Source organism: Pteropus alecto, unplaced genomic scaffold, assembly GCF_000325575.1.
Source record: "Pteropus alecto unplaced genomic scaffold, ASM32557v1 scaffold288, whole genome shotgun sequence".
Classification (NCBI taxonomy): Eukaryota; Metazoa; Chordata; class Mammalia; order Chiroptera; family Pteropodidae; genus Pteropus; species Pteropus alecto.
The window spans coordinates 3977438-3995876 of NW_006442124.1; the positions used below are offsets into that span (position 1 = coordinate 3977438).

The 18439-nt window shown below is 38.2% G+C and overlaps 1 protein-coding gene across 3 annotated transcripts in view; it reads right to left on the bottom strand.

Annotated features, from left to right (window-relative positions):
- The window catches only part of UXS1 (UDP-glucuronate decarboxylase 1), a 105386-nt gene that overhangs the window by 56419 nt on the left and 30528 nt on the right, over nt 1-18439 (bottom strand). For all 3 annotated transcript variants that reach the window (XM_006920799.2, XM_006920798.3, XM_015596298.2), the window contains exons 4-5: nt 17396-17439; nt 5495-5555 (exon numbers count right to left, since the gene is read on the bottom strand). In XM_006920799.2, the coding sequence (XP_006920861.1) occupies nt 5495-5555; nt 17396-17439 (105 nt within the window). The remainder of the gene's footprint in view (nt 1-5494; nt 5556-17395; nt 17440-18439) is intronic.

Consider the following 18439-nt stretch of genomic DNA (forward strand, 5'->3'; position numbering starts at 1 on the left):
TTTGGTGTTTGGGATATACACTCCTACATGATGGACAGAAGAACAAAAAACCTTGTGTACTAACCATTTATAGATCAAGAGCACAGATAAGAAATTTTTACAGAATGGCAGTGTGAAGTGCTCCGTAGACCTGATCCCCAGCAAAATAACCATTACTGGTGAAAATTAATTTAAATACAAAATAACCATTAAAAGTCTCTAGAAATTGTCTTAAGGGTATACAATAAATGAAGAAACATGTATGCAAGAAAATCTATTAAAATTCAATAAGAGTCTGGGACACTGGAGCCATGGCTCACTCCCCACTTCTACCCTCCACTCTCACAGTTCGCAGTGAGTAAAAGTGGTGGGCATGGCTAAAAAAATAGAGCTACCACTCAAAAGATATGAAATCTCACCAGGAAGGGCAGGCCACCACCACTTCTCATCCCCTCCAGCTGTGAGCTATAGAGAATAAATCCCTGGCAAGTAGCCAGGTGGTTAAGCGTTCCCTTCCTCTTCTCAGCTGCCAGTCACAGGACAGAAGCTCTATCCTAAGCAGGGCAGGCTATGAGTAATGAGACTCTGGCCATTCTTGTGTCCACTGTCTTCTAGAGTGGAGATTCTAGGCTGAGATAGGCAAGGCAAGGAGATCAGAGCTACTGCTCCTGCCAGCCCCCTGCTTGTATAGCAGCTGTGTCACTCCCTCCCCCAGGTACAGAGATTTCCCCAAGGAGAGAGGCAGTCAATAAACACAGAGATCGCCAAGCTCTCCCCAAAGGAAACATCTTTATTTGAAAGAGAGTGTAGAGAAGTTCAAGCATAAGGATGCTCTCAAAAACAATGGAGAGTTAGTTGGTAAGCAATTTTTAAAAAAAAAGGCTGGTGGTTCTATGAGAAAAACAAGCTAAACCATAAGCCAGCAAGTTTTGTAGGAACCCAGTGAAAGAGACACCTGAGAGACCTCCTGAGGTTCAGAACAAACCTCAAAGACTGGCCTCAAAATCTATCTCTGCAAAGATACCAGAATTTAATGGATCAGACTGAGGAGCGATTTATAACTCAAAGCACTGCTGAAAAAATAGTTCATTCAACTGGCAATTACTGGAGCCTAACATTTGGTGTGATACCACACAAGACAGATGGTTAACAGAGAAATCAGGGAAAGACACCGTGAATAAGAGCCTTGCTAGAGCCATAGTCATCCCAAGGTGACTGTCAGGGTGACTGTGTCAATGCTCTGGGCTACAGTCTCTGAGGAGCAACCACCAGACCTCCACACTCCATCATTAAAAGACATCATTAAAACAGAACAGCCAAGTCACTAAAGTCACTAAATAAATACATAACAAGCAAAAACAAAACCGGTCTCTCGATGAGGGGCGAACAATATCCAGAATTGCTATACTACCTAAAATGTCCAATTTTCAACAAAAAATTATGAGACATGCAAAGAAACAAGAATACATGACCTGCACACACACACATACATACACACAAAACCAGGCAACAAAAACTGTGTGAGGGCCCAGATGTCAGAGTTAACATGGTTCTTTAAAAAGCCATCGTAAATATGCTCAAAGAAATGGAGAGAAACATCCTTAAAGAAGTAAACTGAAACTAAAAAAAGGGAAATTATAAAATAGAAACAAATGGAAATTCTGAAGTTGACAAGTACAATAACAACAACAAAAAAAATCACTAGACAGATTCAACATTAACTTGGAACTGACAGAATAAAAATATTCAGCAAACTTAAAGATAGATCAAGAGAGCTTATACAATCCAAAGGACAGGAAAAAAAAAAAAATTAAGGAAACTGAGCAGAGCCTCAGACAAATATGGGACACTAATAACCATGCTGACATGCATGTCATGGGGGTACCAGAAAGGGGGAAAGAGGAACAGAAAAAATGGTCAAAGAAATAATGGTTGAAAACTCCCCCCAGAACTGATGAAACATATTAATCTACACATTCAAGCTCAAAATACTCCAAATAGGATAAATGTAAAAAACAAAGAGATGCGCACAGACACACCATACTAAAAATACTGAAAATCAGACATAAAAATAAAGTTTTGAAAGCAATTTTATTGAGCTGAATACTGTCCTGCAAAATTCATGTCCTTCTTGGGATTTCAGAATATTACTTTATTTGAAAATAGGGCCATTGCAGATGTAATCAGTTAAAGTAAGGTCACATAGGAGTAGGGTGAACCCTGAATCCACTGAGAGACACACAGGGAGAATATCACATGATGACAGAAGCAAAGACTGGAATGATACATCTACAAGTCAAGGAACTCAAGAAGTACTGGCAACACCAGAAAGCTAAGAGAAAGGCATACAGAATTTCCCCTAGAGCTTTCAGAGAGAACATGGCCCTGCTTACATCTTGATTTCAGAATTCTAGCTTTCAGAACTGAGAGAGATTAAACATCTATTGTTTTAAGCTGGTGAGTTGGTGGTAACTGTTATCTCAGCCCTCAGAAACTAATACAGCAGAAAAAGAAAATGACTCTTAAGTACAAAGGAATCCCAGTATGATTAACAGCTGGCTTATTGTAACAAATAAGGAGAAAGCAGTGGGATGACACATTCAAAGTGCAGAAAAACTATCAGCCAAGAATCTTATAAACGACCAAAAATATCTTTCAAAAACAAACAAAAATAAGTCTACAACAAAGCAGACCTGCCATATAAGAAATATTAAAGGACATTCTTCAGGCTGAAAACAAATGATTTTAGTAACTTAATCTACAGAGGAAAAAAAGCGGGGGGTGGTGGGGGGTCAAGAAAGTAATTATAAAAGATGATAAAATTGCATTTTCTCCTGTCTACTCTTAAATGATTTAAAGACCAAGTTGTATAGCACAACATGAACATACTTAAAGCCACAGAACTGTACACTAAAAACGGTTAAAATAATCTTATGTTATTAATGTTTTACTATAACAAAAAAGAAAAGATTTGTATAAAATGTTTATAATTACATTACTGATTCTGTAAAATAAGGAAATATATTGTACAACAATAATACAAAGAAGGTAAGTGGGAGCCATACTGTATTGCAGTGAGAAAATGACACAGAAAGTTAACTTAAACCCTCAGCAACATATAAAGGAAATCAGTGGAATCCACTTACTTAAAACTATTAGAACTAACCAATGAGTTCAGCAAGGTTACAGGATATAAGATAGTACAAAAATCAATTGTATTTCTATACATCTGCAGTATACAACATAAAATTAAACTAAAGAAAATTCTATTTATACTAGCATCAAAAAGAATAAAATATTTTAGGTTTAACAACCATGTAAAACTTACATTCTTAAAACTACAAAAAATGTAAAAAGAAACTAATGAAAACCTAAATAGAGGGAAGGCTACCCCATGTTAGGATTGTAAGACTTAATATTGTTAAGATGGCAATCCCACCCAAACTGATCTACAGATTCAGTGCTCTATCAAAATCTCAGCTGTTTTCTTTGGATAAATTGGCAAGCTGATCCTAAAATTCACAAGAAATTATAAGGAATCTGTAATAGTTAAAACAATCTTGAAAAAGAATTAAATTGGAGGACTCACATTTGCCAATTTCAAAACTTACTACTAAGCTACAGGAATCAAGTCTGTGTGGTACTGGTATAGAAAAAACATAGAGATCAATGGGACAGAATTGAGAATCTAGAAATATTCACATTTATGGCCAGCTGACTTTCAACAAGGGTAACATAACATTCAGTGTGGCACAATCAGTCTTGTCATCCAATGGGCAGCCACATGCAAAAGAATGAAAAACCCTTATCTAACATGACATGTGAAAATTAACTCAAAATGGATCATAGACTTAAATTTAAGAACTAAATGGGATAAAATATTTGCAAATCATATATCTGATAAGGAACTTGCATCTAGAATAAGGAACTCTAATAAGTCAATAATAAGAAGAAAAATAACCCAATTAAAGAATGGGCTAAGTCTCTGAATAGACATTTCTCTGTAGCAGATACAGAAATGGCCAATAACCGCATAAAAAGAGGCTCAACTCATTAGCCATCAGGGACACTGAACTCAAAACCATGAGATATCACATCATACCTACTAAGAGGATTACAAACAAATATATATAATAATAAGTGCTGGCAAAGATGAGGAGAAATTGGAACCCTCATTCATTGCTGATGGGAATGTAAAATGGTGCAGTCGCTTTGGCAAATAGCCTGGCAGTTCCTCAAAAGGTTAAAGATAGAGTTACCATATGACTCATGTCATAAATGGATAACTAAAATGTGACACATCCATACAATGGTTTAGTATTTCGTAATAAAAACATATGAAGTATGTATGTGCTACAACATGAATGTATCTTAAAAACATACTAAATGAAATAAGCCAGTCACAAAAGGACAAATATTATATTATTCCACCTACGTGAAATATCCAGAATTGACAAATCTATACAGATAGAAAGTAGATTAGTGGTTGCCTAGGTCTTGGGGTGTGGAGGGGCTTGGAGGAAAATAGAGAGTGACTGCTATTGGGTACAGGGCTTCTTTCTGCAGTAATGAAAATGTTCTAATATTGGTATGAATTCACAACTCTGTCAGTATACTTAAACTACTGAATTGTACATTTTAAAACGGTGAATTGTATGGTATTTAAATTATATCTCAATAAAGCTGTTATTTTTTTTTTTAAATGCAAAGGTGCCAATCTCTCTGGACAGAATTAGCTACACAATAGTTAAATGGAATTCTTTCATTTCTAAATCTGTATTGATGTTTAACAAAAAGACTACTAGCCAAGGAAGCTCCCCATGTATTCATTCAAAGTGGTCTGTGAACTAGAAAAGTTTTAAAAACCACTGCTCTGGAAGTTTCACATTTCCTCAAAAAGTTATACATAGAGTTCCCATGTGATCCAGCAATTCTGCTCCTAGGTGTATACCCCAAAGAACTGAAAACCTATATCTAGACAAAAACTTGTACACATATGTTCATAGCAGCAATCACAACAGCCTCAAAATAGAAACAACCCCAAACGGCATCAATTGATAAATGGATTAACAAAATATGGTACACCCATACCATATTTGGAATGTTGGTCAGCCATAAAAAGAGAGGAAGTACTGATTCATGCTATAGCATGGATGAACCTTGGACACATTATTCTGAGTTTAAGAAATCAGATACATAAGACCATATATTGTATGGTCCCATTCATAAGAAATGTCCAAAACAGGGAAATCCAGAGACAGACAGTAGTTTTGTGGTTGCCAGGAGCCAAGAGGGTGGGGAAGGAGGGAATGGAACATGTCTGGCAATGGAATTTCTTTTGGGGGTGATGAAAACATTCTAGAATTAGAATGTGGTGCTATTTTACAACTTTGTCAGCATACTATAAACCACTGCGTTATATATTCTATAAGGGTGAATTTTATGGTATGTGAGTTATATCTTGATTTAAAAAATGTCTTAATATGACATATATTAATCAGATATGCCGACTTACCAAAATTCTTTTACGATCCTTTTCTGATAAAAATTTTACTGGCGGGTATTTCTGGGTGAAGCTGTATAATACAAAGAGATTAAAAGAGAAAGTCAAACATCTCGCATGAGTATTTTCTCTGCCTACCGTGAAAACAAATGCCAGATTTTATAACTGTTATTGCTCCTTCTCTCTCTACTCCAAGTGAGCGTTGTAGGAACCAAGCAATCACTGGTAATTTGAATTTAAAAAAATAGCTAACCTGCTCCTTGTTCCGAATCAAGCTAAGAATATGTCTTGAGATTCTATCTCTGAAAAGGAAAAATTCAAGAATGTGTAGGCTATCGGCAGCCAAAGCTAAACACAAAATGAGAGAGGTGGCGGCATCTCAAGATGCTCTATTAGGGCCTGGAAGGAAGAAAGCAGCTGCGTGACGTCCCAGACCACAGATGTGTCTTGGAGGAGTAGGAAAATAAGATCTCAACAAAGACGACTCGCCTGTTTGGGGCAGGTTCACAAGTGCAGCATCCCCTTTCCGCCCAGCGCCCCGGGGAAATGATGGAGCATCAACACTTCCTGTTTCTCCCAGTCTGTTCGGCACCTACTAGATGTCTTATCTTTCAGTGCCTTTTGCTCCTGCCAAAGGTGCCAGGGGTCCTAAACCACACTGATGTTTCAGGAGCAGGAGAGAGCAAATGGCATATAAGATGTTATATGGGAGTTGATACATGCAGATTTCAAATATCCTTTCTTAAAGTGCTTTAAAAATAAATTATAAGAAATTGGCTTTATAGCGATTTTAATTGGAGAGCTGCTGAGCCAGGGGTATTGTTGCCATGTTGCTGCCTGGGATGCAGAATGCATTTCCTTAATGGTCGCAGAAGTGAACAGAATGTGACAGGTCATCGGAGAGAGGGCCTGAAGCAGGAGTCCCTCAGCTCCCAGAAGCGTGTGAGCTCGATGAAGCTGAGCACGCAGTGGGAGGGCTTTCCCTTACAAGAAGGCAATTCCCCTGTTAGCAGCTTCCAGATTCTCAAAAGGTCAAGTTCTCTCTGTGGACCACAAAAACAGAGGTAGGCAGGTGGGAAAGTCTGAGGGAATGGGAGAGAATCAGGCTTTCCCCTCCTTGTTGTTAGCTCTGTGTACCTCAGAGTTTCCTGCTGTCACCTGGCAGGGGACATCTTTGGCATATCCTGCCATAGTAAGTTCTTTCTTCTGTCAGAGCAATAATGGAGGCCTTGAGGGAGCCTGACAGATGCCTTGTTTGTAAAGTGACACTTTTTGTCATTCTGAACACTTCCTCAATCACTCAGGCAGAGGATGGCAAAGTAAATTCAGCAATACCTGAGAGCAACCCTCACCCCTGCCCAATCCTTGATCTTCTGAGTACTTCACACCCACCACTCCAGACTCAATTCCAAGTTCCAAACCCCACCAGTGGAAACAAGTATGAATTGAATAATGGATCTTTTCTTACCTCCCAATTAATCCTTTGGTAATTACTTTATGCCGCTTCAGACTCTAACCTTACTATTTAATAGGACAGACTGTAAAGAAGTACTTTCATTTAGAATTTAAATTATCATTACTTGCTATCTAGTCAAAGGACATTTAAAGATATAGAGATGAAATTTTTAAAATGGCATGTAAGCAAAGAATTAAGATATGAGGGGATGGTGAGGAAGACATAAAGCCCACAGAATCCACTTACTCGGACTTCTAGAATGGCAGTGTCCCCATTTTTTTCCCTATATAAATATAATCATTACCTTTCAAAAGTATTATTATTTCTTAGGAGCTACTTTGCTCAAAATGAGAAGCATATCAAGACAACATATTTCCTGTTACAGTCTTATCTTACCAGTATTGAGATGGTTGTTTGAACATTCTTATCACACAGTTAGAAAAAATAAAACTAGACAGAGCTCCATTGATTTCCACCACGAAGTCATGTCTGTACTTGACATTCTAACTGAAACATTAACTTGGGCTCATCTGTCACCTAACTTGTTCACCAATCTGAAGAACAGAACCACGTTAGAAGGAGTAACTAGTAAAGCAGGGCCAAGAAGCAAATTCTTAACCTCTGCAGCTATTTTAAAGGTAACTCTGACTGTTTGACAAGCCTAAATTACAGATAAATTCTTTAAGATTATATTCATACGCGTGCTTCTCCTTCCAGTTTAAAAAGCGCAAAGAGAAGCTTTGAATCCGCTTAACAGAAAATCCACTCTGGGCACAATTTAAAAGAGAAGAGGGCTAAGGACAGAAGCACAGGGAAATTCTGTGTTTAAGGAGCACAGAGAATAGATAAAACCAACAGAGGAAAAAAAGAAGTAGGTACCATTAAAACTAGAAAGCAGCATCCTGAATAACAGCAGCAGTCAATATTTACTGAGTTAAGTGCATTTACATCACTTGATTTAAGACTCATCTTAACACCATGAGAGAAAGCCTAGGAAGGACAAACAAAAATGTCCAGAATGGAAAGAGTCAATCTTATCAGACTCTATAAAGAAAAAAATCACTCGGTTTGGTAACCAGAAAGCCATTGGCCACATTTCATTAGAGCAGTTTCAGGACAGCGTAAGGAATTTACGACTGATTGCAAAAGACTAAAAAGTGAGATTGTTGTGGGGTAGTGGATGTGGCAAGTATAGATTTTCTTTCAAAAAGCTGGACAGTAGATGGAAAGTTAGGACAGTAAGAGAGGCTTGCGGGATCAGGTGACATTTGATTTTTAATTAAACTTGGGCTTGTCTGTAAACTGATGAAGCAGATTCTTGGAGAAAGTAAGAGAGAAAAGGATATCTAGACCCAGAAGGAGAAAGAAGCAAAAGAATACTTTTACCTCAGAGCCAGTGAAGGCAGATATTTCTGAGGATTCAAGAGCAGAATCTAAAACGATACCAACTCCATTTTGTATCATTAATCAGATACACTTTCCTGAGTGAAAATATCCTCCTGACTTCCCATCATTTTTGCCGTCAACTATTGAGCCTTTTTCGGTCTTGTTTAGTACCTGGACTGATCAGAGAGAGTGAGATGCTGCTGCCATAGTCATGGGCCTCCAGTCTGGAACCAGCCCCAAGGGAATATGTTAACACTTTGCTCTCTGGTACTACGAAAGAAAGAATGAGACCTAACTGCACCTGAAATCCCATCTGACTTATTCATAATTAGTGCTTTTCCTTTCTACAAGACAGTGCCAATTTTGCCCTCTGAGTATGTGACTGGAATGCTTTTTCATTTTTCCATAATGGGAGGGGGTCTACTGCTCTGTGAACTTCCCCAGAGATCCTCGATGAGTAAGAAAGATTGCGAAGTTGGAAAACTTTCCAACAAAGACATTAACTTGAAAAGCATTCCATGTGCTCTGTGGCGAAGTCAGCACCTGTGTGTCTTCACAGCCTGACACTTTCTCCCTTTCTTACATGTTGTCACACAGCTCAACAGTGTCATTTCATGGTACAAGAGCCAGTAGTAATTCTGAAACCTCAAGACTTCATGAAGTGGGCAAAAGGGCCCAGCAGGCTAATATGGCTTTATGTATATTTTGTCAGCACTTGTTCTAAAAGAGAAGTTGCTTCTATTTTTGGTTTTGGGGGTGAGGGGGGTGTACATTCCCTTTGCTGCACCTTATGTTAATATGAGAAACCACTACTACTGGATACTCTTCGGGTATGGGAGCAATAATTAAAATTACCTAGATGCAAACAATTCATAAATCCAAATTAATTCTGCTAAGACTGCATAAAAAAATAAAGAAAGCTGATAATATTGAGGTCAATGTCAGAAATGAAAAGATCTTCAAGAACATTTAGTCTGATGATTTCTATCTATGGATAAGGAAACTTAGGTCCAGCAAGGTAAAGATACTTTGCTCAATATCATTGAGTATGTTAGAAGCAGAACTCAAATCTCTGGTTTATTGTTTTTCTTAATCTCCATATAGATGGCCATCTCTCCTTCTTTACCACCACATACTTCTTGCGTTCTAGAAGAAATAACCACGATTCCCTGACATACTGGGAAAACCATCAAAGTTTCTTACTGCTTCCATGACACATAAAAGGGGTGAAGGAGAGTGATAAGCAAGCCATTTCCTTCCTTGTTGCTGAATTTACTGAACCACCTTCCTTCAATCCTACATGCAAATAATACAATTTTGAATTTATGGTTGAATAAAACTAGATGCTTTCACATGACTCAATTCATCTGGATATGTTTGTGTACTGTCAACCATTGCGTTTTAGAAACGATTCCAAAACAAGTCCTTCAATATCTTGACCACATCACCAGCTTTCTCTCCCAGTGAGGGATTATTTAAGCCTAAAAGCCTGGCACCCTTTAAAGCACTGCACTAAATTTATATCAAATTTTTCTGACTACTGATAACATGCTGACAGCTGTAATCTGATTTCTATGGTTACACACCAACAAATAGGGCCTTGATTGTGAAGTACCAAAAGGATTGATTTAGTGCACTAAGCTAAACCCGAGAAATAGAATGGAGAATGATGGCTTGAAGATGTGCTGAGATAAGTCACAGTAACAGATCAGACAAAATTCCTCATCTTTGGTGAACTTCATAAAATGGTATTTTATTGACACTGCTATTCTACTTGATTAAAGCTTCCTAGAACACTTCGGAGACCATGGGAAAGAAATGAAGCAACAAAAACAAAAGTGGAGAGAGACTGAGGACCTGACCTAGAAAGTGAAATGACAACTAGTTGATTATACTTAGCACCGTGAGGTGCAAAGGATTCATTTTCACACATCTCGGACAACTGTTGAATAATCTGGAGGCTGTAATCTTGTTTATTGGTAAATAATTAAACACTGGAGAGCAGCTGGCTTAATTAGAGATTTCTTTGAGATGCAACTCAGCTTTGTGGTTCACCAACAGGTTTAAGCTTTGAACCAGATTCATTTAAGCAGTAAAGATTTGAAATGATAATAGCAATATAACATTGCTTCACTTCTGGAGAGCTCTCTGATGCAAACTTCAGAGAATAAAGCCCAACTGACATGGGGTGGAGAGGGAAACACAAAGAGAGGTGCTTCAAGATGTCAGCTAGGAAGATCTGGAACTTACCTCCTCCCACAGATACAACAAATCTACAGCTACATACAGAACAATTTGCTCTGAAAAAGACCTGAAAAGCAGGTTAACAGTTCCTCCACAGCAAGAATACAAGGGCCACATCGAGATGGGCAGAGACTTGGTGTCACTAAAACTCCACCCCAGCCCTGGTGACCCACATAGAGAAGGATCTCAGAAATATGGAGCTTCTCCCTAAGGAGCAAGGGGTCTATGTCACTCTGAAAGGGCTCACGTGGACACTCACCTGCCCTGGGACCCAGCACAAAAGCAGTGGTTTGAAAAGTGCCTACACCGTACATGAGCGTGAAGGAGATTCATCTACTCATGTTAAAGCATCTCCAGGGGCAAGAGCTCAATGATAGACTCTGTCCGGGAACAAAAGTGCTGGCAGAAGCCACTTTTGTGCTTTGCCACTAATCAGCTGCAAGGGCCAGTGGCACGCCTGGCATCCGCATCCGTGCTGCTCCCACAGCCCTATCAAAGGCAGCCTGCTAGTGCAGCCCACACAAGGGACACCTCTTGAGCACCTGGCTCTAGTGGCTGAGAAGAACTGTGTTTCTGGACCCCATGAAGCTAAAACATTCAGCAAGACAGCTCTTCACCGGCTATCATTCCCCCACCCCACCCCCTAAGTCACCGCAGAGATAGTACACACTCCCAGTTCTCCTGTGCAAATGGGCTATTTGTCCTGGAGCTTCGGCCTGAGGGGTAGGCTTCAGGTTTACCACATACCGGATGATAAGGAAGTACTCTCACAGCAACAGGCCTGGGAAAGCCAACACGTGCTCTCCCTGAGACTTGCTGCAGCTCGCCGGCACCTCCCAGAATGGAGTCATATACTTGTCTGGAGCTCTGATTTTCTGAAGCTGCTGCCAAGGAGGACACCTCCAGACCACGGGTCTAGCAGCCAGAAGGGTTTACACTGTGGCCCACAGAACTGTGTATGTTTGCAGTTTGTAAAAGCTCTGCTTGAGAATCTAGATTCCGGTCAGCCTGCAAGTAAGTGCCGACTGAGGTCCCTCTCTAGGGAACACTGAGAACATAGGTCTTGACATATCGTCAACAACTGGGACCCACCGAGAATAAACCAGGCTGCTTAAACAATCATCAAGGTTCAAGAGATGACCAACAGCCAAGGCAAAGTTAAACGATAAAATCTGTCTCCTAGACATGGCTGTTCCTTTTAACTGGGGGAGAGAGGTGTTTCACCTAATATGTAGAAATAAAGAGAGAATCAAGCAAAATGAGGAAACAAAGAAATAGATTCCAAATGAAAGAGCACAATAAAACCCAAGGAAAAAAAATAAAATGGAGATAAATAATTTACCTGATTAAGAGTTCAAAGTAATGATCATAAATATGCTCACTGAACTCGGGAGAAGAATGGAAGAACACAGTGAGAACTTCGGCAAGGAGATAGAAAATGTAAGAAAGTACCAAACAGAAGTCACAAAGCGAGATACAATAACGAAACTGAAAAGCACAGTAGTGAAACAATGGCAACTAGATGAAGCAAAAGAAAGAATCAGTGATCTAGAACAGGGGTCCCCAACCCCTGGGCAGCGGACCAGTACCAGTCCATGGCCTTTTAGGAACAGGGCCACACAGCAGGAGATGAGCGATGGGAGAGCAAGCAAAGCTTCATCTGTATTTGCAGTTGATCCCCAGTGCTACCCTCACTGCCTCAGCTCCACCTCAGATCATCAGGCATTAGATTCTCATAGGACCACTGGCCCCTGGTGCCAAAAAGGTTAGGGACTGCTGATCTAGAGGATAGGGCAGTAGAATCACCAAAACATAGTAGCCAAAAGAAAAAAGAATTTTAAAAATTGAAGATGGCGTAAGGGGCCTATGAGACAACATCAAGTAGAATAATGTTTATATTCTAGAGGTTCCAGTAGGAGAAGAGAGAAAAAAAGACAGAAAACGTATTTCAAGAAATAATGGGTAAAAACTTCCCAAATACAGGGAAGGAAACAGATATCCAGATCCAGGAAGCCCATAGAATCCCAGAGAAGAAGAATCGAAAGAAACCCAGACTAAGACACGTAATGTCAAAAGTTGATAACAATGAGAAAATTTTAAAAGCAGCAAGAGAAAAGCAACTTATTACATACACAGGAGCCCTCATAAGACTAGAGCAGATTTCTCCGCAAAATCTTTGCAGGCCAGAAGTGAGTGGCATGATGATAATTCAAAGTTCTGAGAGAAAAAAACTTCCAACCAAGAATACTCTAACTGACACGATTATTATTCAGAATTAAAGGACAGAGTTTCAGACAAACAAAAACTAAAGGAGTTCATTACAACTAAACTGGCTGTATGAGAAATGTAAAAAGAACTTCTTTTTAGCAAAAAGGGTACTAATTAGTAAAAAGACAACACAATAAAAATCTCACTGGTAAAGGTACACATAAAGGTGGTAAATTAATAACTTATAAAGCTAATATGAGGTTATATGATGAAAGAAGTAAAAATAACCATATAATAATTAGTTAAGGTATATATAAAATAAACATGTAAAATGTGACATCAAAAACATAAAATGTGGGGGTGGGGGAGTAAAAATGTAGAAATTTTGAATGAGTTCAAACTTAATTTGCTAACAACTTAAAATTGTGCATGTGTGTGTGTGTGTGTATGCACGCGTGTGCACGCTGCTATGTGTAAACCTCACGGTAACCAGAAAGCAAAAACCTACAGTAAATACAGAAAAGATAATGAATACAGAAAATGATCACACCACAAAGGAAGAAAGCAAAAGAGGAAAAGAGAGGAACTGCAAAGCCAAGAAACAATTAACAAAATGGCAATAAGTACGTAATTATCAGTAATTACTTAAAACTTAATTGAACTTAAATTCCCAATCAAAAGACACAGAGTGGCTGAAAGGATAAAAAAACAAGAGCCCATATACATGCTGTTTATAAGAAACTCACTTCAGTTATAAGGACATACAGAGGCTGAAAGTGAAGGGATGGAAAAAGATGTTTCATGCAAATGGAAAACAAAAGAAAGCTGAAGTAGCTATTTTATATCAGACAAAACAGATTTTAAAATAAACTAATAAAAGATAACACTGGACATTACATAATGACAAAGGGGTCAATTCAGGAAGAAGATGTAACATTCATAAATATTTATGCACCCAACAAGGAAGCACCTAAGTCAGACCTAAAGGGAGAAATAGATGACAAAAAAATAATAGTAAGGGTCTTTACTACCCAACTTACAGCAATGGATAGGTCATCCAGACAGAACATCTGCCTTAACCGACACATTATCAGATAGATTAATACAGGGGTCCCCAAACCCAGGCCATGGATGGGTACCTATCTGTGTCCTGTTAAGAACGAGATACTCAGCAGGAGGTGCAGCAGGCGAGCGAGCGAAGCTTCATCTCTATTTGTAGCTGCTCTCTAGAGAGCATTAGCATCCCTGCCTCAGCTCGGCCTCAGACTATCAGGCATTAGATTCTCATAAGGAGCACACAACCTAGATCCCTTGCATGCGCAGTTCACAATAGAGTTTGTGCTCCTATGAGAATCTAATACCTGATGATCTGAGGTGGAGCTGAGGCAGGGATGCTAACACTGAGGAGCAGCTGCAAATGCAGATTAACATTAGCAGAGAGGTTTGACTGCATAGAGACCATAATAAATCAACTGCTTGCAGATCCATATCAAAACCCTATCAGTGAGTGGCAAGTGACAAGCTGAATCTGGTGGCAAGTATTATAGTAGCAAGGGAACTGATGTACTTTGATTGTACAGCTACCTCTGGTAGCATCTGTTTCTACATTATGGTAAGTTGTATAACTATTTCATTATATATTACAATGTAATATATTATTATAATAATAATAGAAATAAAGTACACAATAAAGGTAACACACTTAAATCATCCCGAAACCATGCCCCCATTCCCTTGTCTGTGGAAAACCTGTTTTCCATGATCCCTGGTGCCAAAAGGTTGGGGACTGCTGTATTAATAGATACATACAGAACATTCTAACCAAAAATGGCAAAATACACATTTTTCTCAGTACACATGGAACATTCTCCAGGAAAGCTCACACATTAGGCCACAAGACAAGTCTTAGTAAATTTAAGAAGACTGAACTCGTACCAAGCATCTTTTCCAACCATAATGGTATGAAATTAGAAATCAATTTCAAGAAGAAAACTTAAAAAATCAAAATTATGTGACGATTAAACAGACTACTGAAACAAGTCAAAGGTGAAAAAAGTCAAAAGTGAAATTAAAAAAAACCTTGAGACAAACGAAAAAGTAAATACAACACACAAAATCTATGGAGTACAGCAAAACAGTTCTAAAGTGGAAAGTTTACAGCTATACAGGCCTATCCATAAACAAACAAACAAAAATCTCAAATAAACAATGTAACTTTACACCCAATAGAACCAGAAATAGAAAAACAAACGAAATTCACCATTAGAAGAAAGGAAATAATAAATATCGGAATGGAAATAAATGAAATACACACTAAAAAGACAACAGAAAAGATCAATGAAATAAAGAACTGGTTCTTTGAAAAGATAAACAAAATTGACAAACTTTTAGATAGACTCACTAAAAAAAAAGGAGAGGCTCAAACCAATAAAATAAGAAAAGAGAAGTTACAACCATTATCTAAGAAATACAAAGGATCATCATGAACAATTATATATGAATGAACAATCTTTTAGAAATAAAGTCTTAGAAACATACAATCTTACAAGACTGAACCGTGAAGAAACAGAAAATTTGAACAGACTGATTACTAGTAAGGAGACTGAATCGGTATACAAAAACTCTCAACAAACAAAAGTCCAGGAAAAGATGGCTTCACTGTTGAATTCTATCAAACATTCAAAGATTTAATACCTTCTCAAATTCTTCCAAAATACTAGAAAAGAAAACGCTTCCAAACTCATTTTAAGAAGCCAGCATTACCGATACAAAATCAGAAAAGGACACCATAAAAAAGGAAAACTACAGGCCAATATACCTGATAAACATATAGGTAAAAATCCTCAACAAAATATTAACAAACTGAATTCAACACATTAAAAAGATCATACGCCATGATCAAGCAAGATTTATTCCAGGGATGCAAGGATGGCTCAATGTCCACAAATCAACATGACATACCACACAACAAAATAAAAAATCATATGATCATCTCAACAATGTGGAAAAGCATGTGACAAAATTAAACATCCATTTAGATAAAAACTCTCAACAAAGTGGGTACAATGGATGAAACGTATCTCAACGTAATAAAGGCTATGTATGGCAAGCCCACAGCTAACATCATCCTTAACGGTAAAAAGCTGAAAATTTTTCCTTTAAGACCACGAACAAGACAAGGATGCCCACTCCCACCACTTCTATTCAACACAGGATTGGAAGTCCTAGCCAGAGCAAATAGGAAGGAAAAGAAATAAAAGGCATTCAAATTAGAAAGAAAGTAGTAAAACTGTCACTACTTACTTATGACTCTGTATATAGAAAACTGTAACACCACCAAAAAGCTGTTAGAACTAATAAAATAATCAGTAATGATGTAGGGTGCAAAGTCAATATACAAAAATCTTTTTTATACACTAACAGTGAATTATCAGAGAAATTAAGGAAATAATCCCATTTACAATTTCATTAAAAGAATAAAATACCCAGGAATAAATTTAACCAAGTAGGCAAAAGACCTGTATGCTAACAATTATAAGATTTTGATGAAAGAAATGGAAGAAGACACAAATAAATGGAAAATGAAAAGCTATTCAATGCTCATGATTGGAAAAACTAATATTATTAAAATATCCACATTACATAAAGCAATCTACATTCAATGAAATCCATATCAAAACTTCAATGATATTTTTCACAGAAATAAACAATCCTAAATGTTTATGGAACTCAACAAGATACTCCGAATAGTCAAAGCAATCTTGAGAAAGAAGAACAAAGCTAGAAGCATCATGCTCCCTGATATCGAACTATATTACATGACTATGGTAATCAAGAATATGGTACTAGCATAAAAACAGAAACATAGACTAACGGAACAGAATAAAGCTCAGAAATAAGCCCATACCTATATGGTCAAGCAATTTATGACAAAGGAGGCAAGAATACACAATGGAGAAAGGACAGTTTTTTCAAGAAATGGTGTTGGGAAAATTGAACAGCCATTTGCAAAAGAATAAAACTGGAAAATGAACTCAAACTGGATTAAAGACTAAATGTAAGACTCAAAAGCATAAAACTCCTAGAACAGCAGTCCCCAACCTTTTTGGCACCAGGAACTGATGCTCTTATGAAAATCTAATGTCTGATGATCTGAGATGGAGCTGAGGCGGTGATGCTAGAGCTGGGAGCAGCTACGAATACAGGTGAAGCTTTGCTCGCTCACCTGCCGATCACCCCCTCACAGCACAGTTCCTCACAGGCCACAAATTGGTACTGGTCTGTGGCCCGGGGGGGTGGGGTCCCCTGTTCTAGAAGGAAACATGCAGTAAGCTCCATGACATTGGTCTTGGAGATGATTTCTTGGATCTGACTCTAAAGGCAAGGGCAACGAAAGTAAAAATAAATAAATGGGACTTCATCAAACTAAAAAACTTGCACAGTGAAAGAAACCATCAACAAAATGAAAAGGCAAACTACTAAATGGGAGAAGATATTTGCAAATTATACATGTGATAAGGAGTTACTATCCAAAATATATAAAGAACTAATAAAAGTCCTTCTAAGGTCAATAACTAAGGTATAGCATTTTCCTAAACGTGAAACAAAAATATACATACCTTTTTTCCAAATCTCTTATTTTCTCTCTTAGTGGTTCGACAATCTAAAACAAAAATAATAAATATCAGTTTTAAAGCAAAAAGTCCTGCATCACTTTCTACCCACTCTGATGTTCCAGAGAGGCATGACACAAAGCAAAACAGATCTTAATGTCTCCTAACAATTCACTTCCAATTCAAATTAAGTTGTACCACTTCGATTGCAATTCTAGAATTGAGATGATAAATTACACGTTGGAAACCTTATGCCTTAGATGCACAAGTCTCTCAGAAAAATAACCTTTTTACTTTCCTACCTTACTGTGAGCATTGTTAAAGGTGGTTCAGGCTCATAAAAATAGGCAGATCAACACCACTGTTGTCTTTTCAGGAAATAAAAAATCCCCTAGTTGCTGCCCACATAAGCTTAACATCTTGTTTCTGCACATTCTCCATGTCATCAGCCCCAGCACAGAAATCACAGGCTGTGAGTCGACCCCCATCCCGTGCGCTAACACCACGAGCACAGAGAGAACAAGGGCGCTCTAAGGGCTTCCCCATGACTCCAGCATTTGGCTTCGAATCAAAATGAGTAATTCTTCATCCCCTCCCAGGGCCATGTTACAACAGTCTGGACATATCTATGTTTATTTGACTAAAATATAAGCAATTATTTAAAATAGAAGATGTATAATCGACCAGAGGAGCTAGCTTTTGGTGAGGTAGGTGTGTGGCTTCCCCATCTGTGCATGTGGACACTCTTTACGTTCCCGGAGTCCTAGCATCTGAGCTGGGCATTTTCCTTTCAGCATCTGCTCAGGGGAGTAGATGTGGGTGCATGCCTCCATCCCAGGTATAAAGGTAAAAATCGCTTTCCTTTCTCTAAGAAATTCTGGAAAAGCCTGCCTGAAAAGTCACTTAAAAGTTTAAATCCATTTTGCTTTTAAGGTAGAATTTGTTAGTCTCCTATTAAGAGAATAAATTTCTGAGAGATGGTTTCAAAATCATAGATCAGCATCAAGCTGCCACAATAAAGACACCAGCACAAGCAAAGGAAATAAAGTT